The sequence below is a fragment of the Oryza glaberrima genome, chromosome 5 (genome assembly GCF_000147395.1).
Source record: "Oryza glaberrima chromosome 5, OglaRS2, whole genome shotgun sequence".
Taxonomy (NCBI): domain Eukaryota; kingdom Viridiplantae; phylum Streptophyta; class Magnoliopsida; order Poales; family Poaceae; genus Oryza; species Oryza glaberrima.
Genome location: NC_068330.1, coordinates 10,274,136 through 10,301,903, shown reverse-complemented (window position 1 = coordinate 10,301,903; position 27,768 = coordinate 10,274,136). Strand labels below are relative to the sequence as shown.

General features: G+C 44.9%; 1 protein-coding gene and 1 long non-coding RNA gene across 3 annotated transcripts in view; both read left to right on the top strand.

Moving 5' to 3' along the window:
* Positions 1-27,768, top strand: part of LOC127773545 (uncharacterized) — a 47,797-nt gene that overhangs the window by 7,430 nt on the left and 12,599 nt on the right. Inside the window, exons 3-5 of one of the 2 annotated variants that reach the window (XM_052299647.1) lie at positions 13,260-13,325; positions 23,046-23,111; positions 24,250-24,274. In XM_052299647.1, coding sequence (XP_052155607.1) covers positions 13,260-13,325; positions 23,046-23,111; positions 24,250-24,274 — 157 coding nt within the window. Of the gene's footprint in view, positions 1-13,259; positions 13,326-23,045; positions 23,112-24,249; positions 24,676-27,768 lie in introns of those variants that run through there. The other variant, XM_052299646.1, reaches the window with a different exon arrangement.
* LOC127773546 (uncharacterized) lies at positions 987-3,260 on the top strand. Its single transcript, XR_008017585.1, has 3 exons — positions 987-2,087; positions 2,163-2,265; positions 3,184-3,260. It is a non-coding gene; the product is annotated as an uncharacterized LOC127773546 (long non-coding RNA).

Sequence of the window (27,768 nt, the reverse complement as noted above, 5' to 3'; positions counted from 1 at the left end):
CTTACATGATTTCCTCGGAACTGAACTATTCTTCAGCACAACCTTTCATCCTCAAACCGGTGGCCAAACCGAACGTACAAATCAAATATTGGAGGACATGCTTAGAGCTTGTGTGCTGACATATGGCGCAAACTGGGAAAAGTGCTTGGCATTCGCTGAGTTTTCCTACAACAATAGCTACCAAGCAAGTCTACAAATGTCTCCTTTCGAAGCTCTCTATGGAAGAAAATGTAGAACCCCTCTGTTCTGGTCTGAAGTAGGCGAAAGACAATTCTTTGGACCATCCATCATCAATGAAGCCCAACAAAATGTTGACCTAATCCGAAAACGGCTCAAGGAAGCACAGTCACGTCAAAACAGCTATGCTGATCGTCGCCGCCGCGAACTGAGTTTTGAGGTGGGTGACTTTGTCTATCTCAAAGTTTCACCACTGCGGGGTACCCGCCGTTTTCAAGTACACGACAAGTTGGCCCCTCGGTATATCGGTCCACACAAAATTCTCGCTCGAAGAGGAGAAGTGGCGTACCAGTTAGAACTGCCACCACAACTTTCAGACGTGCATGACATATTCCATGTCTCTCAACTCAAGAAATGACTTAGAGTCCCCACCGAGCTCACTCTAGTTGAACGCATCAACCTTCAACCAGATCTTTCTTACCAGGAATACCCAATCCGAATTCTCGAAGAAGCCGAGGACATACCCGTAGCCATTCAATAAAGATGCTTAAGGTTTAGTGGAGTAAGGCCACATGGGAATGAGAGGACCGCCTTAAAGCCGACTTCCCAAGTTTCTTTAGCTAGGCCTAGCAAATCTCGAGGATGAGATTTAATTTAAGGGGGTAGGTCTGTCACAAACCCAAATTATAGAAACTTGGAAATTCAATGTAATTAAAAAAATTATTATTGTGGTGAAAATTTGTTTTAGGTGTTTTTGGATCTTCTATGCATCATTTCATTTTGCATATATAAATTAAATTAGAAAAAAAAGGGTAATAAGATTAGTGATGAGAATAATAAACAACAAATTTAATTAGTTATAACTCAGCTTTTGCATCTCAATTAAAAAGATGAAGGCAACCAAAATTAATTTAAATTGGAATAAAAGAAGGAAACTTGTTTGAATTTTCAAAAAATAACTGCACATGAGAAAAATCTAAAAAAAAATCACCAAATGGAGTTCACCACTACAGTAACTTGCAGTAAAATTGGCGCATGCTTTTGAGCAGTGTAGCCATTCCAAAGAAAAACAAAAGAATTCGTCAAACCCTCAGCCCTCTCTAAAAATCCTTGGGAAGAAATGTTCCTCACCTCCCCTATTCCTGTACTTCTCTTATCAGTGGGCCCAAGCACCCTGGACCCCACCTGCTAGTGGCCCAGCACCCCATCCCTCTCTCCTTCTTTTTCCCATCTCTTTCCTTGCAGACATTGGATGCGAGCCAAAAGTCATCGCCTCCAAGCCGCCCATTCCTCCTCTGCCCGTGAATCTCGCTACAAGGTTGTGCAAAGCTGACGACGCCTCTGCCCTGCCTCTTCCCGATGCCCTCGCAGCCGCTGCGCCAAACCGACACCGTCCCTCTGCCCGGAGCGACGAGACGCTACAAACTCGACCGTTGCTTCCTCCGTCTGCAAAGCCGCCGACCTGCGTCTGCCGTCTGCAAAGCCGACGCCCCTGCCTCCGTGTCTCCTGCCTGCAAAGCCGGCCTCGCAGCGCGCCTCGCCAACCCGGAGCCGCCGCCCTCTGCCAAAGCCGATGCCCGAAGCGACAAGGCGAGACCGACCGCCCCTGGCTTCCTCTGACTACCCCTGCACCCCCTCTGCACTCCCTGCGCAAAGCCGACGCCTGCTGCCCGCCGTGTTCCCCGCCGAACACCGCCTGCGCGCGTGAGAGACGCCGAACGCGTCACGACAACCTCCGCGTCCGCCTCTCGCTCCTCCCTCGCCTATAAATCGAACCCTCGTGCCAGCTAACTCTCTAGACCACCTTCAACCTCCACTCCTAAAGCCGAAGCCCTAAACCCTCTGATTCGCCGGGAACGGCCGCGCCACCGTCACGCCCCGCGCCGGCCAAACAGAACGCCGTCGCCTCGGTGAGTTTCCTCTCGATTCCTCGCGCCATCAGGCTCATAGGACCTCCATAAATCTATTTCCGAAATCTCTTTTAGGACCCCTCGACCGGAGAGCCGCCGCCACCATTGCCACCGCCAACCGCCTCAGGAGCTCGTCGCCACGCCACCTCGGACCGCCTCCGCCCAAAAAGAACGCGGGGTAAGCCACCTCATAGTCCCTAGGTGCTTCCCTGTCCTTTAATCGAGTCACCGTTCGCCATAGCCGCCGGCCGCCATCATCCCGAACCACTGCCGCAGCCTGCCATGGCCAACCGCCTCTAGCCACCCCCAGCCACGCCACCGCCACTAGGAGATGCACGTAAACCTCCTCTAGCCACCCCTGCCTCTGCCCTAGCCAGCCCTGCGGCCGCTCGCCACCGGCGAGCCCATCCGGAGCCGCCCTCGCGCTCCCCTCTGTATGTTGCGAACGGAGGAAGAAGATAGGACCTGTTCGTAAATGAGAAAAACTCTAGGGCTCTTGATACAAAGCGCCAATACACTTACATGTGGGACCGAGACCAAGATCTCAATAGCCGCAAGATTAGGGTCTGTTCTGTGAAACATCGAGACACTTACATGTGGACCCCACTGTTTTAAGTGGATGCGCACTACCGCAATACGTTTTGCATGTAGGAAAGCGTACTATATATAGTACGCTTCAGCTTTTTGTAAAGAGAAATTAATAAATCTAAGAAAATGGTTTCGGTTAATTATTTATGCACTATAAAATGCTGAAACTTTGTAAAATCATAGAAAATTCATTTTAACTCCGATTGAGGTGAACCAAATTTCATTAGATCCATAATAATGTTGTCTTTAATACTGTACACTAAAATTATCACCACTGTTGTGAAAATTTTCACTAATTTAAATTTAAATAGTAAACTTTGTATTTACCGTACTTTAAATATTAGAAACATGATAACTTGCACATAGAACATCGGGTTTAGGCGATTCTTTCTCCTAAATTTATATTAAATCACTCTCTTTACACTGAACATGTTCATGCACCATGCATCATATTTTATCTTGGAGTTTTATTGGATGTTCATTTGAATGTACGTTTAAATTTAATTAGAGGACGAATCGATTGTTGCCGTTGGGGAGAGTGTACAGGACCAAGAGTTATTTGAGGAACCAACTGAGCAAGGCAAGTCCTATTCAATTCCTACTTTGATCATGTTGAATCCTATATCTTCGCAAATGCTTTATTATTTTATAAATTGCATGCGATGTTTTATAAAGAAAATGGGTATTGGTAGAAATAACCTAATTGTTGCATTACCAACCTTGATATATTGATTATCGTTGAAGCCCTAGGGTGAGAATATGAGTGTGCTGTACATGCACAATGTGGGTATATTCGTGCTGCTATTATAGCTACTTGCTTAGTCATGCTTAGAAAATTTCCAATGGTTATATATGACATGGTAATCATTCTTTACAAATGGGATATTTTTACAGAGGAGTTGCCTTTGTTGTTTATGAAGATTGGAAACTGAAAATAATGATTTTAGACTTGGGCGGCAAGTGGTGTGCATATCATAGTAGTTGCGCACCGATAGGGGGAGTGTTCGCCTAGGTCAATTAAGGACTGAACTAAGTGTCACCAACTAAGATTACAGTGCAATCACATGTGTTGGTTATGGGGCAACCTTAGCTTATTATGTTGCTTATTGCTTAACCTTGCATTGGGAGGCCGTTGTAGTATGGACTAGTCTGAGCAATGGTTCATAGGAGCTACACATGTGACCCTCTATAGGAACGGTTGTGTTCGCCATATGGCATGGGCGTTTGAGCATATCCAATATTACGGATAGTGCCTCGTTGAGGGAACGGATGTGTTCGCCTCGCGGCGTTTGGATTAGGTTGGGGCCCATCTTTCCTAGCGGCATTGGTTCATGGCCAATGTGGAGAAACACTCTCCGTGCACATGCAAGGTTAATCACTGAGCAATGTAGTGGCTTCATCATAGGCTAGCAAAACGGGTACCGGTTTGGTATCGCGTGGCATGGTTTACATGATTGCTAGCTCGTGTCATGTGGGTAAAGTGCACAAACTCTGCAGAGTCTAAACTAATCGATTAGCCGTGCTAAAGGTCATGAGCGACTTGGTGAAATGATACAAGTATAATGTTGGTGACTTTTGTTAAGTAAATTCTGAAATGGGTATGGTAAATAATGGTGATGATTTATGCCCAGCATGGGTTATGAATAAAATTGTTACTTGTTGCCATGGAGGGCACAAGGATGGTACTATGATAACATTAATGTTACTATTACTGTTGTTTATCCTTTGATTTACAAAATTTCGTTGCAATCTACTATTATTTACTATTGTGAAACAAAATTTTCTTTGTGCTGAAAATGAGCCACAAATATAGCCATCCTTGATCTCAGCTTGCAATAATCCTAGGTTTCCCAAGGTTTGGGTAGGACTTGCCAATACCTAGTGTATTGACCCACTTCTTGTTGTTGTTTTTGAGGATGGTTCTTTCTAGGGAGATTCCTAGTCGGTTGCCTGTGTGGGTTGGTAGATGGGCATACCGAAGAACATATATATCTTTATATTTTCCGCTGCGTTTAAACTCTTTTATTTGGCCGGTCGGCCTAACTACTATGTAAGACCTATGCACCGTTAAGTTATGAGAACCACTTATCTACTTATATGTCAAGTATGATTGTATGGATGTGATAACAATGTTGTGGACGCGTGTACTAGCCACTGATCATGGGACTAGTATAGTGTATGCTCCAGGTATTCGGGAATTCAATCCCCGGGTGCCGACATTTCTGGTATTCAAATACTTTCCGAGTATATGAATGCCAGCTTAGTATTATGTTCATGTTATACTGATTATACTGCTAGCTTATTTGGGAGATTCATCGGTACGGATATAATGTTTGCTTATGTAATTACTCTATGTCATGACGATGATATTAGAGTAGTATCTGGTAGTTTAGTTATATGCTGCCGATGAGAGGTGGGCCGCTGATGGTGATAGCTCAGTACGGGTATTCACTACTAGAAAAATCATTTGTTGCCACGAAAAAAATCGTGGCATCAATACTCAAATTGTGGCAATAGATACATCTTGCCACAATTGTAAAATCGTTGCTAGCCGTGGTAATAGGTTATTGCAACGATTTTTATTTTGTGGTAATAAATTTAGATGTTGCCACGGAATGGATGTGGCAAAAAGTCATATTGCAACACTTCACATCGTTGTAATAAAAATTATTGCCACCACTCCATATGTGGTATTAGTTTTACGTACCAAATTAAAAGTTCAAATATTAATCTATCATCCTATCTATTTATCTACTTATTTTTTTGATTTTGTGTCTTGGCTAGGATTCGAACCCAAGACCTATCCTTCACGCGTGCTCTCCTTTACCAACTCATCTACGCATCAATTCTGTTGGAAAATGCATATCGTTCCATTTGAGCCTAGCTAATTGAGATTTGAATCATAGATTTGAATATCTAAAAGATTTCAAATGAAAAAGTTATCACCTATAAAATTGTAGATCTCGTCGAGAGCTATAATTTCCATATAAAATTTGTCTCAATCCGTGTCCATATGAAAAAATTAATTGAAATTATGAGACGACAATTTTTTTATTGCAACGAATTTGTTGATCGTAGCAACAAAAAAAATAGTGAAAAGTACCATGTATTACATAAATTGCCACAAAAATTAAAATTGTGGTGATAGAACATGTTTTTTTGCAACAGTGCGATTTTTTGTGGCGATATATCATTTTCTATTGCAACAAAAGTACTAAATAAAACAACGATTATAGATCGTTGCAATAAAAAATAATTATTTGCCACAGAAAAATTATCATTGCAATAGTATAATATATTGCTATGAATTATTTTTTGTTGCAATAATTTGGTAGCAATAGCTCAATTATCTTGTAGTGATTCCTCCATGTGTGTATATAGTCCTAAGTTAATTTCTTGGGGAGGGTACTCCTCCGTATTTAACCCCGGTTGTATGGTCATGACGGGTTGTCATAAGGAACTCGACAGTCAGGGGTGGCTTCTCGAATTATCAGGAGGGCATCGGGCAGAGGGTATTAGCTAGTTAATCATATAATTAGAATGTATGTATACTATGTATACTAGAAGTATAGGAATATATTTTCTTTCTATTTTCTTTCCACTTAGCTTAGATATTTTAGTATGAGAATGAGTAGCTCCAAGCTTGTGTGTCACTCTACCCTTTGATTTATCTTAACCCTTGCTTAGACTATGATTATTACAAGTAATATATAAATTATTAGTTTCTCACTATTATGATCTTCCCACGGGATTAAACAAATATGATATCCTTGGAATACTCTCGGGTGAAATGCTACAATGGTATATCCGTGCGCTTGTGGATGAACTCTGTAACCATAATATACCAAGAGTATTTCTACGCCATTGTTGGGAATTATATTTCTAGTAATGTCGTTAAGAAATACCAACAGCGAGTCCTCTTCACCCTTGACATAGTAAAGAAACTGGAAGTTTGGACTGAGGTGCTGCTGGACACGGGCTAATCAAGGCCGGCCTTGATGCCAACATGGTTGACAACGACTTCCACCATCGGAGCTTGGCCATCCTGAACTAGTGGAGCTGACGGTGCTGGCTCTATACCAGTCCTATGGACATCAGTCAAACTCAACCTGATGACCTGGAGGAGGCCGCGCTAGACATGGTTTTTGCGCATCTCTTAAAGGTGGCGCAACGCCTGTCCTGAAATTGGGATTGCTAAGACACACGCTGCAACCAAGATCATCGATGTAAAAGACGCTACCCTAGAGAACGCGGAAGATGCCCCTAAAGATCTAGAGCCAGCTTGGTCAGTGCCTCTAATCCTGCATCAACTTTATCGTGCAAGGAGAGGAAACATTATCAGCATGTGACCCTTGCTGAACCAATGACAAAGCAAAGGAGGCTGGTGACTCCTCCCCACATCGTGAGCGAACAGGACTACTTTGCCTAGGCAATGTTGGACGACGACGAAGCCGGGACGATACACCTCGATGGTTCGGCGATATTGTTTCCAACACTGTTTCCGGCCAATGTGCGTTCTGAATTTGGCAAGATTCAATCTCCTTTGATTATGTGTCGATATACATCTCCAAATCTGAGTCTATCTTGTCAAATTTCGCTCTTAACACCGGATTCCCTATCACTGGGCTTCCTCTTGGGACTTAGCAACTAACTCCTTGGCCCAGTGATGTGTTGGTTAGGCACAACTAGTTAATGAACATGTTAGTTCTATAGTAGAGCCACCATGTGTTGAGTTTAAACATGTTATTCACATTGCTAGCGAGAATGAAGAGCTTAAATTGCTATATTCTTTAAATACTTAAGGTTATATTTGTCAGGGTTATGGATACCACATACTTAATAGTAGTTGACTAAATCTCGGCAGGACCCACCACATACCATGTCTTATACGGAAACTGACCTCGAGGGAGTTTCGGATAAGGAAAGACAACAAGAGTTCTATATGAAAACAATAAGGACTACTCGGATTGTATCCATATTGGTTTCCCTAGTTTTACTTGGACAAGGGGACACCTATGGGTATAAATACAAGACCCCATAGGAGGAGAGGGGACGACCACCTCAATCAACACCCACCACAATCAACATACACGGAACAATAGATCAATACACAAGATCAACATACAAGCCAACATACAACAAGACAAGCCGCCGGATATCGACTTCAGGGATAAGCACGGCTAGTCCCCTATGGTGTCTCCGGATACTGTCTGGAGAGACGAAAGCGTTATTTCTGATCTCGCCAGGCACGGATTCGAGGAGGAAGACTACCCTGTTGTCGACTACGAGTCAGACCTTCAGACCGCCATGTCGACAACAGTTAGATAGGCTACCCCAAATATTGTACTAGTGTGTGATTATGGTGAATAAGAGCACTATTGGCTTCGGCCAACAGGATGTAGGGTTATTACTTGACAATTTAGGGGCCTGAACCTGTATAAAAATCCTCGTCTCCATCCCTTTTACCTCAGTCTCGCATATATCCTAGTACCAACGATCCCCATACTATGCAAATACCGGAATCGCGACATCAAACGTCGACAATATTCAATTTGATGATCTTTGTCCACTCAACTGTTTAGAGAAGAAATTATTTGCTAGATTTGAATTGCCATGCCCTTTTGATGTGATTTTTCATGTTATTGGAAATTATGATAGTAAAGGAGAATATAATGTGCATCGAGTATATATTTGTTTGAATTTGACTATACCTCCTTTTCATGATGAAATGTATTGTCTAGAGGACAACATGCGTATAAGTAATTCTCTATCTAGTTCCTCTAGTTGTTTAAATGAGTTACAGGTTGGTTTGTAAGAAGGGGAGTGTTGTGGTTTTTCGACTACAAAGATGTTAGGACCCAATCATTTGGCCATCAAAAAATGTTCCGCAACAAATGTTGTGATAGATAAAGATAAGTTCAATATGCTCCATGACGAAGTGAAACCGAGGACGGTTTCCAATCAAGAAGGGGAGGATGATGAGGACACAACTAGCTCGGATATGACCATGACTAACTTATGTATTTATCAACCAAAGGTGCATATGTTCTATATTAGATTTACTGGTTATATATTTGAACAAACGTTCCTACACAAGGAAAAGGGACCGAGCATAACGAATGCATGGATCATCAAAGAAGTTGATTGGGGACCAAAACAAAACCTTCGCCAAGTCTACTTCTAGCTCACCACGTCATTTTTCGTCCATCCAAGAGAAGAGATAAAGTTCTACGCATTTTGGATTCGGATTCGGGGCTCCTGACAGCATCAACTTCAAATGGACATAGCCGCTGATCTAGAATGAATTTTAGGGCCATGACTACTTCTTGCAAAGCTTATAGAGTCTACTTTCAGATGGTTTTGGTCCCACGTCAAAATTTGTACGGATCTATCGGGAATATGCAAAACAAGCCATGTACCTCATCTAGTCCAAATTTGATTTGGGTTTCGGGCCTTGTAATTGTGTCGTGGGCTTAGCCTAAGGGGGTGTGCACCCTAGGGCAACCCTAGGACATCCCTAATAATATATATTCAGTAGCCATCATTGTTCATAGTCAGGTTTTGCTTAGGTTAATCTGTCAAGAACAGTTTCGCTGCTAGATCGGTTTGTGAAACCCCAAATTCAAGTGCTTAATCATTCATATGCAATTGTGTTGCAATCTATCTTGTTCTTTCTTGTGTTCTTCGATTCGCATGTAGGGATTAGCCTTCTCGGCGTGGTCAATCAGGTTTCGGCATAGTTGATAACCAGAGGAGACGTGGTACTGCGATTGCGGGGCTCAACTGTCATGTCCCAAAACGACTCTAAAGTATATCCTTTAAATTATGCCTAGAATAATTAAAATCCGTGTGAAGGCCTCCAACAATTAAAATGTGCAAAGTTAAAAGTCAAATAAGGCTTAGAGGATTTTTGTATATTTCCTAAAAGCCTAAAATGTGTAAATAAATTTTAGTGGAATTTTCAGAGCACAAATAATAATTATTAAGAAATAAACAAAGTTGAAAAAGTTTTATAAAAAGAAAAAACGCTAAAAGTCCCCCTTCCCTCCCTTGGGCCGGCCCGGCCCATCTCCCTCTCTCCCCCCCTCTCTCTCTCCTCTTCCCCGCGGCCCACTCGGCCTCTCCCCGCGCGCGCGCCGCTAACGGGTGGGCCCGCCCGCCACCTGTAACGTCCCGCCTTCCCCCAGGCCGGGCCCACTTACATCTGATAGCTTTCACATGTCTTTTCTGCACACTTTGTCCTCACTCGTGTGCACCCGGGAAGAATTTCCCGGTCGGTCACCCATCCCAAATTGCTCCAGGCCAAGCACGTTGCAACTTGTTAATATGAGTATTCTATTAATCCTATTAAGCCCTAGGCCGGGATGTTACACCCTCACCCCCTTAAGAGAGATCGACGCCCCCGTTGATCAACCCCAGGCCAGGAACGACCTCTCTTGGCCACGTCCATGTGTCCAGTGCCAGCACATGTGCCATGTTGTGTAACCACTCCCGGTCTTCACCAGCCATGCGCACCATGCCTGCGCAACTGCGACATACGCGCCCGTGAAACCGTGAGAGTCGGCTCTGATACCATTTTGTAACGTCCCGCCTTCCCCCAGGCCGGGCCCACTTACATCTGATAGCTTTCATAGGTCATAGACTGCCCTCACAGACCAACACATGTCTTTTCAGGCCAAGCAAGCTTAACCCTGGAGTTCTTTGGAGATTGGCTTCCGGAAAAGAAGTTGCAACTTGTTGATATGAGTATTCTATTAATCCTATTAAGCCCTAGGCCGGGATGTTACACCACTTGTCACGCCCGGAATTTCTATCCAAAATTCCAAACGCTTACATGTGTGTGAACCCTCGTCTAGGAATCAGCCGAGGCACACAATAACAAATTGATAATAGAGTACAATTATTACTCTAATTAATAAGCGAATAAAAAAATGTCATTACAGAGGTAGATAGTTCCTCTCAATCAATAAAGATCTAAGCAGCGGAAAATAAGATAAGATAAACGGCGCAGACAACTCCACCCCACAAGCAGCTTGACCAGGGCTACACCTAATCCTCCACACCATCAGCATCACTGTAGAGCTCCTCCTCTGATGAATGATTGCAAGGTGAGTATATGACATACTCAGCAAGCCACGCAGCAAATATGAAAATGCACAGGATAACAAAGGAAGGCATAGTAGGGTTTCATTTGCATAAACAGCATTTAATAAACATTTCAGAATTTAATAAAACAGTTAAGTAATAATTAAACAATATTATTCCAACGCTATACAACATACCCAGTTGCATAGGCCCAACCATTCTGAACAACCAATCCCGGCTGCACAGTTCTATCTCCAAACCAGGAATATACCATTCCAAACTAGGAGCTAATCAAATTATTACCAGTTATAGCATCTTTCATTATGATGAGAGGTGTGAGACTAATCACGAAAGACATTGTTAGACCCGCCCATAACCGCGGGCACGGCTATTCGAATAGTTTTACTCTGATCAGAGGTGTACCACTGTACCCACAAGACACAGCCCCACGACATGTCACCATGTGCCTCGATACCACCACGGTACCTCGGAAAGGAGCTGTGCAATACCCCCGTGGGCTTATCTTCGCCACTTCTCAGTCTGGTGCCCCGCAATGAACCATGCTATACAAAAGGTAAAGCCGTTGCACACGCTGGCTTATGGTTGGCGAGGGTGGCGACGGGTAGCGGAGACACCGGGGATCCTTTTATAGGAGCAAGAAGGCGGTGGCGAAGGCCCACGGCGACCGGCGACGAGAAGGAAAGGTTAGGGTTCGGGAGAGAGAGACGAATCCGATTCGAGATCGAATCCTCCGCTTTCCAAACGTTTTAGGTGAAATTTCCAAAAGGGAAAAAGGTAGAGGAGATCCCGAAGATCATTTCCCCTCAATTGATTTCACCGGAGAAGGAAAGACGTGGCCGAATTTGGAAGGAGACGGCGGCGGCGCGGCGCTAGGGTTTCGGGCGGCGGCGGCGCGAGGAAGACGACGAGTCCGACAGGTGGGCCCCACCTGCCAGTGGGCGGACACGCGCGCGGGCGGCGGCTCGGCTGTGGACTGGGTCGGCTTGGGCCGAGGAGGAGAGAGAGAGGGTTTTGGGCCGACTTTCGGCCCAAAGCCAAAAGAGACTTTTAAAAACCTTTTTCCAATTTAAATTATTTATGAAATGCAATTTCATTTATTAAAAATACTCCCTTAGCTCAAATAAATCCCAGAAAAATCTAGGAATTATAGAATTAAGCAAAGTATTTAATGAAATTTTATCTGGCCCTATTTTATATTGGAATTTATTATTTAAAATTAGATCTTCTTTTCAAGGCTTTTAAAATCAATTCTAATAATTCCAATTAAACAACAATTTATATTTTTAGGATTTTTAGGATGTGACACCACCCTCGCTGACGGGTGGGGCCCACCCATCATCCCCGACCTCCCGTCGCTCCCGCCGCCTCGCTCGTGCCCTAGCGCCGCCACCGCCGCAAATCCCGCCGCCTCCCGTCGTCCCGCGTGCAATAAAGTGGGGGGAAATATTCCCCATGATCCCCTCTCCCTTTCCCCCCAATTTTCCCTCCCTCTCTCCCTTGGATTCGTTTGGAAACCCTCCCCTAATCCCGCCGGCGCCATTGATGGAGCCCGAGACCACCGCGCCGGTTTCCCTCCCCTCCGGCTGCTCTCTCCCCCTTCCAACCCTATTTAAACCCTCCCCGCACCTCCTCTGTCCGTTTTCGCCTCTCGCCGCCCTTCCTCCTCGCCGGATTCGAGTTCGCGACGTCGCTCTCTCTCTCCGCCGTCGCTGCCGAGCTCTGGTCCGCCGCCGTCGTCGCCCCGGACCGCCTCCCACCTCGGCGCCGCCTCCTTCGGCTTCGCCGCATCCTCGCCGACCTCGTCCACCCCTCCGATTCGGTCGCCGACCGCCGGAGCGCCGCCGTCCCCGTCGACCCGAGCCGCGCCACCGCCTCCCTCCGCTCCGGCCGCCTCCTCCGTCGCCGCCGTCGCCCCGGGGTGAGCCGTGGACCGTCGCCTCCTTTCCCCCTTCCCTCCCCTCTCTCGGCCGTCGCTCCGCCGCGCCGGTGGTCGCCAGCGGCGACCATCGGGGCGCGGGCGCGCCGCCTCCCGCCGACCGTGCCGGCATGGCCGCCCTCGGGCGCGCCGAGTGGCTGCCGCATGGGGCCCGGCCGTCAGCCGCCCGTGCCCTCGGGTGCGGCTGACGTGTGGGGCCCACGGCGCCGGCCGGTGTGAGCCCGGGTGCACCTGGTCCACCGTGGACCGTGAGGCTGCCGCGTGGACCCCACTCCCGTGGACCCGGTCCGCACGCCCCTCCCCCTCGGCTGACGCAATAAACCTTTTTTAAATTAAAATTTAAATGAAGAAATTCGCAAATATTCATTTAAAGAGCATATAAACTTCAAATGGCCATAACTTGGCCATTTGAACTCGGAATTGGACCGTTCAAGTCTCTAATTTTTCCTTAAGAAGTCAAGAACCCATTTTTGTGCTTTGTTCCTGCTTGTTATATAGAGTTTATTAGAGTAAAAGCCTTTTCTTTTCCGTTGGTCGTTTAGACGCTGCAGCTTCGGAAGATCCGCTCTTCGTGGAGGTTGAAGCCGACGTTTGGGAAAGCGAGCAAGGCAAGTCACATCATCCTTGAACATATTGGATCCCATTTTATAAAATTATTTTGATTTAAATTATTGCATTATCGCTTTACTTAAATTCCCGCATTATCACTGTTTTATTTAGCCATGCCTATTTACCTTTGTTATGACCTTATTATTATTGTTATTGATATTATTACCTTGTTCACCCTAGATTAAACAAAACCCCAACTAGTGGACACTCTACTCATGGTAGCACTAGTATGAATTTAGGTAGATGCTTCGCTGGTTAATTAGGCAACATTAGGTGGTTTTACAACTCTAGACTTTGGGAATATTCTCATCACCTGGACACTATGGAATGGATGGATTATTGTGGAATTGGATTCACACCTCCCTCTCTATTCAAAATCCTCAAAATGGTTTTAGGCTGGGCTCGGGGTGCATGGTTTTGATAGTAGCACCTCGGCCATATAAGGACCGGTCTTCGGGCCTCTATTGCAAAGCACTACCGTACTTCCACATGTCTAGTGGGTAAGGCTTAGTTTGTGGCTTAGTCTGGTTATAAACAAAAGTACACGGATGGAGATGGACGAAGTCGGGGGTCGATGGACATCTCTAGGGCAAATGAAGGCTACACGAGCTGCGGCCGGGTAGTCGAGATGTCATGGCACAGGGCCGGTGTCCTGCTGCTAGGGGCTCAGTCCTGCCTACCTGTCCCGGAGGTTCCGGCCGTAGGTGGGGTTGGGTCGGTACTCTTGTCTATGGCTAGGATGGGTTCGAAACTATGTCACGTCTTCCGTCCGTATACCGTGGTGGTATGTGGCACGTGGTTACACGTGAGGAAGATGTGTCTTGTGGGTAAAGATGTACACCTCCGATCAGAGTAAAACCTATTCGAATAGCCGCGCCCTCGGTTATGGGCAAGCCGAGCAATGTACCCAAGTTAGTGTTTTAATTCTTAAAACCTGCTTAACAACTAAAATGTGGAATGGTTAGCCTGGGTTGGCTTGGGACGAGCTGGGACCCAGGGTCGGGTTGCCAGTTCGGTCTGAATCATCGTAGGCCTTGGGTTAAGGCAGGTTCGTGTGGGTTCACGGCCTTGATTAATAATATTGTATAGCTTTAGGACCGTGTTTACAAAGTAGCTTTGAGCAACTAAGTGACTTTTAATGCTGTTTACTGCAAACCCTAACCCCCTATATTGTGGCTCCCTTGTACTCCCTTACATTTATTCTTCACTTGTGGGTGTGTCTTGTTGAGTACGGTGGTTGTACTCAGTCTTGCTCAATTTTTCCCAAACCCAGAAGAGGAGTTCCTGGAAGATGAAGGCTTTGGTGTCTAGCTCGTGCCTGCCGTCAAGCGCCTGTGGTCATCGCCCTAGTCTTCCGCTGTTTCCCGTTTGTCTTTGTGTGTGCTGGGCCTTCGCCGCCCATGTAATAAATTAATTATTTACGCTTCCGCTTGTTAAACTCTGAAATGTATCAACTTTTGGTGTACCTTGCCTCCTGGGACAGGGAATAATACACGCACATCAGGAATGCCCGTTGGGTTATTTTTGGTCGTGACATCAACAGAGTGTTCGTTCAGAAGCCGGATCGAGTTGTGTCGCAGCTCCACCAAATCGACTGTTTATCAATACCTATCGGAAGATCAGGACCTAACATCGCCATCACTTTGGATTTCTATTGTGTTAGAGGGGCTACAAAAAACTGATGTTGAACTATTTCCCGGGGTTGTAATTCTCATAGGGGCTCTCTAAGTTGCTCTCTTATAAACCCATGTTTCCCAACAAATTTCTTTGAAATAAATAAATGTGTTGCACCAGAATCAAATAATAATATAGCAGGAATTGAGTTCACGAGGAACGTACCCAATACGACATCCGGTGCAGCTTCAGCTTCCTCTGCTGAAGCATGATTGACACGAGCTTGGACGACCTTAGGTCCATTGCAGTTCGGCTTAGAAAACTTATCAGCAAAATGTCCGTGCTCATTGCAGCTCCTAAGTCCTTCTTCTGTTGTTGGGGCTACGAAGCTTGAGACTGAGCCATTGGTGGGCGTGGGGTTGCATTGCGGTTATTCTGATTCCCACCATTGTTGCTCCCACTGTTGCCGTGGCCAAAATTTCTTGCTTGATAGGGCTGGTGCTGTTGAACAATTATGGTAGTAGGACCACTGTTGATGCGAAAAACACACATTGGCCTGGAAGATCTGCTTAACTTCTGCGCAGGTCCAAAAATCTTGCCTTTAGGTTCGTGAGCGTGCCAGTTGATTTGATCCTGCAATCAACAAGATAAAAGACAAGAAAACCACGGTTAAATCCATAAACGATAGTCGATCGGCTAGTTGCCGATGACATATCATTTATCATCAAGCCGATGTCATATTGTAATCGATCGACTGTCATGAGTGAATAAGACAAAACTAAATCTACTCGATCGGCTGTAGATATTAACATTACATAATCTTCACTTCGATGTATATTTAAACTAAGTGATTGGGATATATCGGTCGCCATGCCGAGACAGTATAAATCACTTGAGTTCAAATATACATTAAAGCAATGATTATATAGATGTTTATAGCATAGCCGATCAGATAGATCTAGCATGTATCGGCTAATACTCCGATACCACTTTATATTAAGATATTAAAACAAGTAGAATATAGTAAACAAGAAGCCTAATATACCTTAATGCGATAAGATCTTAACATAAAGGGCATATCTAGTGTATCGATCAAGCATATAAAATATAAAGTAGCTAAATCAGGTAAGATCGGCTGAAACTCCGACACTATCTCTATTGACAGCCATAAAACAAGCCAGATATCACAATTATAAATAGAACTTAATAGATCGAACTCAATCGATGCAGCATTAAGCATAAAGATAACTGTAATATCTAAACAAGATGATGAAAATCTCTGAGAGATGGTATATATACGATATAATCTAAATCAATAACGGGATCTAACTCTATTGGCTACTTTCTAACAATAAAAACCAACCGATGGCAAGTTATATAGCGAAACTAACAAAGATTATAAAGTATATATGATAACTCGACGAATTACATAAACATGATTATAGTGTCATAAAGATGTAAGCAATAATCCCGAGAACGCAAGCCGCCATGACAAGTTTACCTCTAGTTGAAGATCGAATCGATGCAGCTCAACCCGAAAGAAAGAACTCGTTGAAATAGAATGAAAGTAAAAGAGTGGTGATGCGCCGAAATTGTGATTGAACGTGTGTTCATTGATTACATGGGTTCGGGTCATATTTATACCCGAGATTACAAAATATGTCCTTGCAGGACACGACTCTTATCTCTAATAAACTCCAAGATACCAAAAGTCTTTGCGGCAGACTTTTGCCCAACCAAATCTCTAAGGAAATAATACAAAATATCCTAATTAATAGATACAATTGCCTATCTGAGAGCTTTATCTCTATCGTGGCAATCCTCCTGAAGCACATTGGTCGATTCTAAAAACAGCTCCGAAGTCACCGCCATCGGAATCGGCTGTCCTCTATCCGATCCATCTTAGCCGATGCAAACTCCAGCCGATGTCATCGCAGCCGATGCATACTCTGTTCTTCGAATCCATCTCTTTGCCGGATCCGCCTTGATTTCAATATCAAACCTAGTTCATACGTTACCAAATTTGGTCGTTAACAACCACCATGCTGTCCAGAACTATATCGGGGCTTATGCTGTCCACCTTGTTGAGCTCTAAATTGGATATCCTTCCTCTTGTGTTCCATCTTATTCCGCTGATCTTCCTAACGAAAAGCTTTGTCCGCTAGTCCCATAATTCGCATAATCACAAAAAATAAGCTGATTAGTCAACTCATCATCCAATACTGCTAGAAACTTCTCCATTCTCTCAGCATGAGTACGCACATCCTCAGGAGCATAATGTGCGAGATGATAGAACTCATGCAGATACTCAGTAACAGTCTTGTTTCCTTGATGCAGAGACCTAAACTCTCTCTTCTTCTATGCCACTATTCCATCATGAGCCTGAGCTTTCCTAGAGGCACAACAGAACTCATCCCAAGTAGCCTCTGCTCTGCAGGGCCTAGTAACCATATAGTTATCCCACCAAGCAGAAGTGGGACCCTACAACTAATGTGTAGCAAAAGCAACCTTCTCTTGATCAGTGCACTGCAACAAATCAAGCTTCTTGTCAATAGCATGCAACCGATCATTCGCCTCCATTGGATTGGTGGTGCTTGAGAAAGTCAACGGACGGACATGTAGGAACTCTGGTAGCTTGCACGGAGGTGGGTGTGGGGGACCATTGTGCTACTGGTTCATCTGCTACTGTTGAATCATAGGTTGCATCATCTGATGGTGCTGTTGCTGCATCTGATTCATTATAGCTGTCATCATTCGCGCTTGAGATGCCATGACCTGGGCAAGCGTAGGGTTCTCTTGGATAGCACCATTGCCACTTCCTGACTAAAGGTTTTTCTGGGCTTCACCATGTCCTGTCTCCCTTTGACCACTTTCACCCGTCGCACGGCCACTTGCCCTGGTGTTAACCATCTGATGTAGAAGACGGAAAAGAATAGAGAAGAAGAAAACAGATGCTCAGAAACCTATCATTTATATTTATTATTCAAACTGTAATTGCTCTGCTCTAAATTAAAATACACTCAAATCCTAATAAGACCGTCATACCATAGGCATATGGTATCGACTGTCTACTAAACCCACAAGCAAGCACACCTAAACACAAAATCTAACAAGCAACGACTAAGCAAAACGATAAGCTAGAGTAGCAAGCCTAATGCTCGAAACGACTCCTACGGTCGGTAGAGTCGACGGCGGTAGAGTCGACGGCATCATCGTCTTCATCTCCACTGGAACCACTGTGACCCGGGGTAGACATCATTCCTCCATTACCATTAGCTGGACCACGGAAAGCTAATGCTTTGGTGAAGAAACTTGAGCTGGAGCGATAGCAACGACCGGAGCTGACGGGGTTGTAGTCCGCTCCCTCGGCATCAAACGGATCCTAGTTCCTCCCGGGGGGACTGCTAATGCACGGTTGATCGCTCCTAGTGATCACCCCGCACTCCCCTCCCCCCTATACGCAATACCTCCTCCCTCTTCTCCCCCTTCCTCCTCCCCTTCTTCTCTTCCAACTACAGTACACCACAATTTTTTTTTAAAAAAAACAAAAGTTAGAAAAATTTATGTATAGAAATACTATATATAAAAAATTTGAATTCAAATTCAAATTTGAACCGGGTATGTAAACATTTGACTTATAAACTTTGGGTCTATAAACTTTAGGTGTATAAACTTTAGATGTATAGAAATACTATATATAGAAAATATTTGAATTCAAATTCAAATTTGAATCAGATATAATTCAAATTCAAATTTGAATCGGGTATGTAATCTTTTGACTTATAAACATTAGGTCTATAAACTTTAGATGTATAGAAATACTATATATAGAAAATATTTGAATTCAAATTCAAATTTGAAATGGGTATATAAACTTTTGACTTATAAACTTTAGGTCTATAAACTTTAGGTGTATAAACTTTAGATATATAGAAATACTATATATAAAAAATATTCGAACTCAAATTCAAATTTGAATCGGATATATAAACTTTTGACGTATAAACTTTTGGTCTCTAAACTTTAGATGTGTAAACTTGAGGTGCATAAACTTTAGGTGCATAAATTTACTAAAATAGGAAAGTAATGCGGTGCCGAAAAAGAAAACCAGGTGGAGGGGGGGTGAATTGATCGCTACCCGATCGCCCTTGCGATCGACCTTGAAGAGGATGCAGCAGCTGGAGGAGGTGCAGGCGATGCCCATCACCTAGAGGTGTGAGGCCCTCCGCCCTTTCTCTAGATTTTTGAAGTTTTTCTTCTTTTTTGCGTTTGCCGGGAAAGGCGAACAATGTACATTCGGCCTCTTCCCTCCATATTGTAGCCGAAAACGTCCCTTTGGGTATTTGGAATGTATGACTCTATCTTAGTCACTTTTTATGGTCGATGCCTTTGGCGTATATGATTATGTCATTTTCGTATTATGTAATATTTCCTCTTCTTTCGCCAATTCTTACTATACAAATCGTCTTTTGCCCTTTCTGCACTGTTTAACAGGGTGTTCGCCAAAAATTGTGTATTCGGTGAAGCAAAAACAAGAAATTTGTGGCGTTGAAGGGTTTGCCAACGGTGCGATGCCCATTTCGGCCTGTTTATTGCGAAATATTGATAAACGGCCGCAGCTATAAGGTTTTTAAGGTTGCCGACTGGCTACAGGCGCACCCCGGGCGAACCTTAGAAGACTACGATCTTATTCATACAAAACGTTTGGAGGATATGGCTCGCTTTTGGCGAAACCATCAGAAGACTGATCGGCAGGAGGCAATCTCCCAGCGTCGTTACAGTCTAGTCTGTGTTTCGCCCCCTTCTCCTCGCTCGTATTGGGGCGCAGTTTGGCTTCGGCCATGGCGCTGACAGCTTTCGCACTTCTTGACTTGCTCAACACAGACTTTCAGCACGGTGGTCCAGTATACTCCTTGTCGAAACACTTTGGAGGCAACTGTTCTTGCGGCCTGGTGTGCGCCACAGAGCCCCTGGTGTATTTCCTTCGCCATTTCCTCGCCTTCGGCAAAAGAGATGCAGCGAAGCAAAGTTTAGAGTATGCCGGAGCGATATAGTTGGCCCGAGACCATTTTGTATTTCGCGGCTCTGAGCTGTAAGCGCTTTGCTTCTGCTTCATCTTCCGGGAGCCAGCCGTTCTTGAAGTATCTTACGAATGGGGTTCGCCAGTCTGTTGGATCCTCGCCCAGTTCTGTCTGGTCGATTGCCATGACATCTAGGCCCTCTGCAGGCACACTTGGTGCGTATAGGACTTCGAAAAAGATGCCCGGCGAATGTGGGCCCCCATAAGCAGTAGATTTCGCCAAGGCGTCTGCTTCCTCGTTCTGGCCTCTAGATAAATGTTCGACCGTTATGCCGGCGAAGCACTTTTCCATAGACCGAACAGCCTCCAAATACTTCTTCATTCCTTCTTCCTTTGCCTCAAAGGACTTGTGAACGTGACCTGCCACCAACTTGGAGTCGGTTCGGATGAGCAAGCGCCGAACCCCCAATGTTTTCGCTTTTTTTAGGCCCAGAAGAATAACTTTGTATTCTGCTGCGTTGTTGGTTGTGTCGAACTGCAGCCTTGCGACATACTGAATCGGCACACCCCCTGGCGAAGTGAGTACCGCCGCAACGCCCGCCCCCTTGTGCGACCACGAGCAGTCGGAGTACATCACCTAGGGTTGTTCGACGGGCTCGGGCTCAAGGGCGAATGCCAGTGTCCATTCAGCCACGAAGTCAGCTAGCACTTGAGACTTGACAGCAGTGCGGGCAACAAAATGCAAGTCGAAAGGGGATAGCTCCGCCGCCCACTTGCTGAGTCGACCAGTAACTTCCTTGCCTCGGAGTACTTTGCCCAAAGGGTACTGCGATGGCACCGTGACTTTGTGGGCTTGAAAGTAGTGTTTAAGCTTGCGCGAAGCCATCACTAGGGCATAAGCAAGCTTCTCCATTTCAATGTATCTTTTCTTTGCTCCTTGCAATGCTTCGGAGACAAAATAGACCGGTTTCTGGCCTGACTCTATTTCTTGGACAAGAGCAGCACTGACTGCCACTGGCAAAGCTACCAGGTATAGTAGCAGTTCGCTTCCTGGTGCTTTGCTGATCAGAGCAGGCGGGCTTTGTACATATTGCTTTAGCTTGTCGAACGCTGCTTGGCATACGGGAGTCCACGTGAATTTTCCCGCGCCCCGGAGGGTCTTGAAGAAGGGCAACTCTCTTTCGGCTGCCTTTGAGAGGAATCGACTGAGTACCGTAATTCGGCCTGCGAGCTTTTGTACTTCAGAGGCTTCATTTGATGAATGGCATCGATTTTCTCGGAGTTTGCCTAGATGCCTCTTTTAGAAACAAGGAAACCCAACAACTTGCCCGCATGAACACCAAAAACACATTTCTCAGGATTCAGTTTCATACCCGCCGCGCGTAAGTTGTCGAAGGTCTCCTGTAGGTCGAACACGTGGTCGAAAGCCTTGCGGCTTTTTACGATGATATCATCGACATAAGCTTCCACATTTCGCCCCAACTGCTTGTAAAGGACCTTGTACACCAGCCTGGCGAAGGTTGCGCCGGCATTCCTCAGGCCGAAAGACATCCTGAGGTGACAAAAGGTGCCAAATGGCGTGATGAAGGCTGTCTTGGGGATGTCGGCCGGGTTCATGTGGATCTGGTGATAGCCGGAATATGCATCCAAGAAGCTCATGAGTTCGCAGCCAGCTGTCGAATCCACGAGTTGGTCGATCCGTGGCAAGGGGAAATCGTCCTTCAGATATGCCTTGTTTAGGTCTGTGAAATTGACACACATGCGCCATTTGCCGTTTGATTTTTCCGCACCAGCACTGGATTCGCCAGCCACTCAGGATGGTCGATCTCTTGGGCAATTTTTGGAATTCGACTTTTGCTGCTTCTTGGCGATCAACGGACATCTTGCGTAGCTTCTGTTTCCTTGGCTTGGCATCCGGCTTGACTGCCAGGTGATGCATGATGAGATATGTTGAAACACCTCCCACCTCATCGGGGCCCCAGACGAAGATATCAATGTTTTTATTGAGTGCCTCTAGGATGTTCTCAGCCTCTTTTTCGCCCATGTCGCCCCCCAGCGATACGAACTTTGTGGGGTCGGCGTCATCAATATGTATCTTGATTATCTTGCCATGAGGGGCGGGCTTTGGCGCATGCTTCGCCCGGTCATGTGGTTCGGCATCAACATTATGCACTGCTCTGTTGATTATGGCCAGATCGCATTTTGCAGCGGCCGAAGGCTGAAGCCCTTGACCACGATCACTCCTGCCGGGCTAGGCATCTTGAGCTTGAGATAGTTGTGATGGGAAATGGCTTCGAACATGTTCAAGGTCGCACAGCCGAAGATGGCATTGTAGTTGTACGGGATGACGACAACGTCGAACAATATTTGCTCTTCACATCTGTTTTCGCCTGTGCCGAAAGCTACCAGAAATTGTGCTTGGCCTAGAACTTGAACTGCTTCTCCACCGGAACCACGGTGCGAGGCTGGTGCTGGGGTAAGGGCTACGGTGGGCAATCCCATCTTGGCATATCCTTCGGCGAAGATGACATCGGCCGAACTCCCTCCGTCGCCGTCGGTTGCCGTCCGTCGTCGTCCGAGCCCTCGGTGTGTTCGCCGTGTCGCCCTCTACGCGTAGATGCCCTCCATTTGCGCCGCCACGCCGTCGTTCGCCGGTGAGCACGGGGTGCCGACCCGCCGTCGGTGATGACATCATTGTCGACGTCAGCGCCACGTCAGTCGTAGACCCGCGGTAGATCGGTTAGATCTCGGCCGTCCGTTTTCATTAGATTAGATCTCAGCCGTTCGTTCCGTAGACCGTTTCCGTGCACCCGGTCCACCTTGAACCCGAGCCCGCTGACACAATAAATCCTTTTTCCTTTTCAAAAATAATTCTTTATTGCGTCATAATCCAATAAAAATATAAATAAATGATTTAATCCGGTTTAATCTTCAAAAATTCATAACTAATTCATGTTAGCTCGGATTTAGTTGGTTCAAGTCGCTAAATTTTTCTAAAATCGAGATCTACATGCTAAAAATATCCACATGTGCTGTTTATGATTGTTTATGTACTGTTTTGGTGATTTTGCTCTTTTATGTTTAGATTCCGACGTTCTTGGAGAGTCCGATTTTGCAGGAAAAGACTTTGAAGAGTTCCAAGGCCAGCAAGGCAAGTCACACAGATCCCAAACAACCCTTTGAGCATGTTGATCCTGTTTAAAGCTATTGTTTCTATTCAACTATTGCATTTATTTTTGAATGTCATTGGGTGGGAATAACCTGTTGCCTTTGTTATAGCCTTAAGTTATTGATTACCTATACTTTGTCACTTGGTTAATAATTGGATTAGCTAGAACATTATATGGTTTTAGCTAAAGTAATTAGGATGCTTAGCCATGCTTAGAGACACTAGCTCATATGAATGGGATAATTAATGATTCACTATTACTTAATGATGGCTTAATAGTAGCTCGTGATGATTAATCATGATAGGTTGATTAATTAAGATGCCAACTAAAACATGGTAATAGTGGGTTGTGAGCACATGGTTTTGATGATCGTGCTCATGACAATTAAGGACCGGTTCACGAGTTTCGGTTGTGAAACATTAACCGTGCCAACCACGAGCCAGCGTGGGCAACGGCTTTACCTTTTGTATAGTGTGGTTCTTTGTAGAGCACCAGACTGAGAAGTGGCGGAGATAAGCCCACGGGGGTCGCTGGGGAGTCCATGCCTTGTTTTATAAGGGGTGATTATGATCCAGGAACGGTGCACTGCTTTGAATTGTGTTATGCGAAGGGTATTGTCACAATCTCTATTCGGGTACTTGATAAGTATCGTGATGCATGGTTGACATGATGTTGAGGTTGTGTCTTGTGGGTACAGTGGTACACCTCTGGCCAGAGTAAAACTATTCGAATAGCCGTGCCTGCGGTTATAGACGGGTCGAACAATGTCTTTCGTGATTAGTCTCATACCTCTCACCATAATAAATGATGCTGTAATTGGTAATAACTTGTTTAGCTCCTGGTTTGGAATGATATATTCCTGGTTTGGAGATAGAACTGTGCAGCCGGGAATGGTTGTTCAGAATGGGTGGGCCTACGCAACGGGTATGTTGTATAGCGTTGGATTAATATTGTTTAGTTAAATACTTTACTGTTTTATTAAATTCTGAAGTATTTATTAAATACCATTTAAGCAAATGAGACTATATTATGCCATCCTTTGTTATCCCCTGCACTTGCATATTTGCTGCGTGGCTTGTTGAGTATGTCATATACTCACCTTGCAATCATTCATCACAGGAGGAGTTCTACAGTGATGCTGAAGGTGTCGCCTGCGCTCTTTATTTTATTTTCCGCTGCTTAGATCTTTATTGTTTGAGAGGAACTATCTACCTCTGTAATGACTGTATATTCGCTTATCAATTAGAGTAATAATTGCAGTCTATTATCAATTTGTTATTGTGTGCCTCAGCTGATTCCTGGACGAGGGTTTACACACATGTAAGCGTTTCGAATTTTGGATAGAAATTTCCGACGTGACAAGTTGGTATCATAGCCTCCTTGATCCTAAGTTATGCCAAATGGTTACCTATAGAAGCCCTCTAAAAATGTTAAAAAAGTAGAATTGTTCTCCTCTCTTTCTCTTTTAATTAAACCAAGCTAATGGCACATGCAGATTATAATCTCTTTAATTGTTCTCATTCAAAATTTATTTATTATTCCTGTGTTATTAGTATTGTACATCTATTACTGTACTAATGTCCCATTTACCAGCAAAAGTTTTACAACATTATTTTATTTAATCGTGTTGCAATATAATAAACTTAGCAAGTTGATTTTATAACTCTCTTTTATTTTATTTCTTTTGAAACTTGTTATTCAAAAGTGCAAAAATTTGTGATCCTGTTTTCAACTGCTTCAACTTATCTTACAAGATTAGTTTACTTTATTTATTTACCTTTCACTTTGATTTTCTAACTTTATTCAATATAATCCAAAAACTTGTGCTATTAATTGGATAAATGTCTTAACTCCCTCCTTTCACTTGTCTTTAGATGCCGCGCTTCAAGCCCGAGTACTTGTTCGGTATTGAGGGATTTGTCCAAGAGCTGCGTACGATGTCCTTTACCATAGGATTCGGGACTGCACCTTTGTATGCCCAGATTCCTCATGATCGTGATGAAGAGAAGTGTTGTGTCAAGGTCACCTTGAACAGTAATCGTGAAGATATCCCATCGGCGATGTTCGAGGCTGGAGGGGGAAGCTATCCTCATGCCTGTCAGGAGGTGGCAAGGATCGCCATAGGAGAGCTCCGCGACCGTTACAATGATCTGTTGGCCGACACTGAGTATCGCTATCATCCTCATCAACCCCAGGGAAGTGACCGTGGCAGCTATCTTGAACCTAAAGGAATTGAGAATGATGCTATCACAAGACATTTGGTCGAGATGCTGTGGGCCATGGATGAGTCCCTCGCTGAAGTCGTGTCAGCTGCTCAGGCTTGCGAAGACCGGAATCGTGGTAAGATCTGCAAGCTGGAGGACAAAGTGGATCGTTTGGAGAAGGAACTAGCCGCGTTGAAGGGAGAAGCACCACCACAGACGGCCAGGGTTCATCTTACCGCAAGGAAAAGAACTCTTTTTGTCCCTTGCTACCAGTTAGTGCCTAAGGTTCGTGTGGTGGAAAAAGAAGCTGCCCCAGCCCCAGTGGATCCTCCGGTCGTTAACATAAGTGATGATGATGGAGAAGATTCAAAGCGCACCCATTCAAAGGTTGAGTGGGGTGCTACTCAAGATGATGGGGACGAGCCGAACGAGCCTTCACTCAACTCCGACACCAGGAAAACCTAGATGTCTTGTTAAGTCGTTGCCTTAGTTCGTTGTTTTAGTTTGCTTGTTTAAGTTTGGTTGTGTGTGAGGGTCTTGCATGTGGTTTACATCATTGGTGGGATGTAAATGCATGCGTTTGTTTGCTTTCGAGTGTTAGGAAGTTTGAGTTAAGTGATGTGAGAGCCTTCAGTTTTATGTAATAATGAAACTAAGTTCATATCAATAAAAGTCAAGTTAATAGAAATTAATTCCCTGTCCTAAGTAGTTTTCCCCCTTGTTTCTCTTCTGGTGCTCTTGCCTTTGCCAGATGGTGCTCACTCGCAGCAATGGAAATGGGCCCAACAACAACAACAACAACAATGGAGAGAATCCACGCTTGCCCAAGTCCTAGCTCAACAGGCTCAACTTATGAACATGATGAAGCAACTACTTCAGAACCAACAGAACCAAGGGAACAATCATGCTCCTCCCCAGAACAAGTTAGCAGAGTTTCTTTGTGTGAGGCCGCCCACTTTTTCCAGCACTACCAATCCTGTTGAGGCTGGTGATTGGCTGCACGCCATAGAAAAGAAGTTGGACTTGCTTCAGTGCACTGATCAAGAAAAGGTCTCCCCCTCTGAGTGGTGGGATCACTTCCGTCTCAACAGGGCTATTGCTGAACCAATCACTTGGCTTGAGTTCACTGCTGCTTTCAGGAAAACTCACATACCATCAGGAGTGGTGTCTCTCAAGAAGAAGGAGTTCAGGGCGCTCACTCGGGGATCTCGTTCTATCACCGAGTACCTGCATGAATTCAATCGTCTGGCCCATCATGCCCCAGAGGATGTGCACATAGATGAAGAGCGTCAGGAAAAGTTCTTGGAAGGATTGAATGATGAGCTTTCTTACCCGCTGATGACTGGGGATTATTCTGATTTCCAGAAGTTGGTGGATAAGGCCATTCGTCAGGAGGATATGTACAACCGAATGGAATAAAAGAAACATAGGATTGCTCACTTCAAAGCTCAGCAAGGGAACAGTCAGAGGCCGCGCCTCACTATGGGACCTCAGGCGGTGTCACAGGGAGGATCTTCGTCAGTTGTTCGTCCGCAGCGTCAGTTCTTCAACAACAATGCTGGCAACAACAACCGCAACCAAGCTCCACGTCCTGTTGCAACTCCAGTCCAGCACTAGCCTATCAAGAGGGAGCAAGGAAACAAGCCAAGGGTGTGCTTCAACTGTGGTGAACCAGGTCATTACTCTGGCAAATGTCCGAAGCCCCGACATGTGAAGGCTGTTCCTGCACAGAATAACTCCAACGCACCCACGTCAAAGGCTCGTGTCAATCCGGTTGCTGCTGCAGAAGGCCAAGGTGCTCCAGATGTGATTTTGGGTATGTTTCCTATTAACTCAGTTCCTGCAACAGTGCTTTTCGATTCTGGTGCTACACATTCCTTTTTATCTATGAGTTTTGCGGGAAATCATGGGATGGAGATAGAAGATCTTAGACGTCCTTTGATGGTTAGTACCCCCAGTAACCAAGCACTCTATCCACAACTTAGCCCCTCTGTCAGAATAGAGATTCAAGGTGTTCCATTTCTAGCCAACCTTATTCTGTTAGAATCCAAAGACCTCGATGTCATCCTAGGCATGGACTGGTTAGCTAGATATAAAGGTGTGATAGACTGTGCCAATAAAAAAGTAACCCTCACCAGCAATGACGGTCAAGTTGTAACTGTTCATGCAATGCATTCTGAACCTTTAAGGTCAAGTCTGAACCAAATAACTTTGGAAGAGATTCCCATAGTACGGGACTACCCGGATTATCGTGCACTAAATGATGTGACCATTAAAAATAAGTACCCTCTGCCTAGAATTGATGATTTGTTTGATCAGCTTAAAGGTGCCACCGTTTTCTCCAAGATCGATCTTCGATCAGGTTATCACCAGTTGAGGATTAAAGAGGAAGATATACCTAAGACGGCTTTTACCACTCGGTATGGGTTGTTTG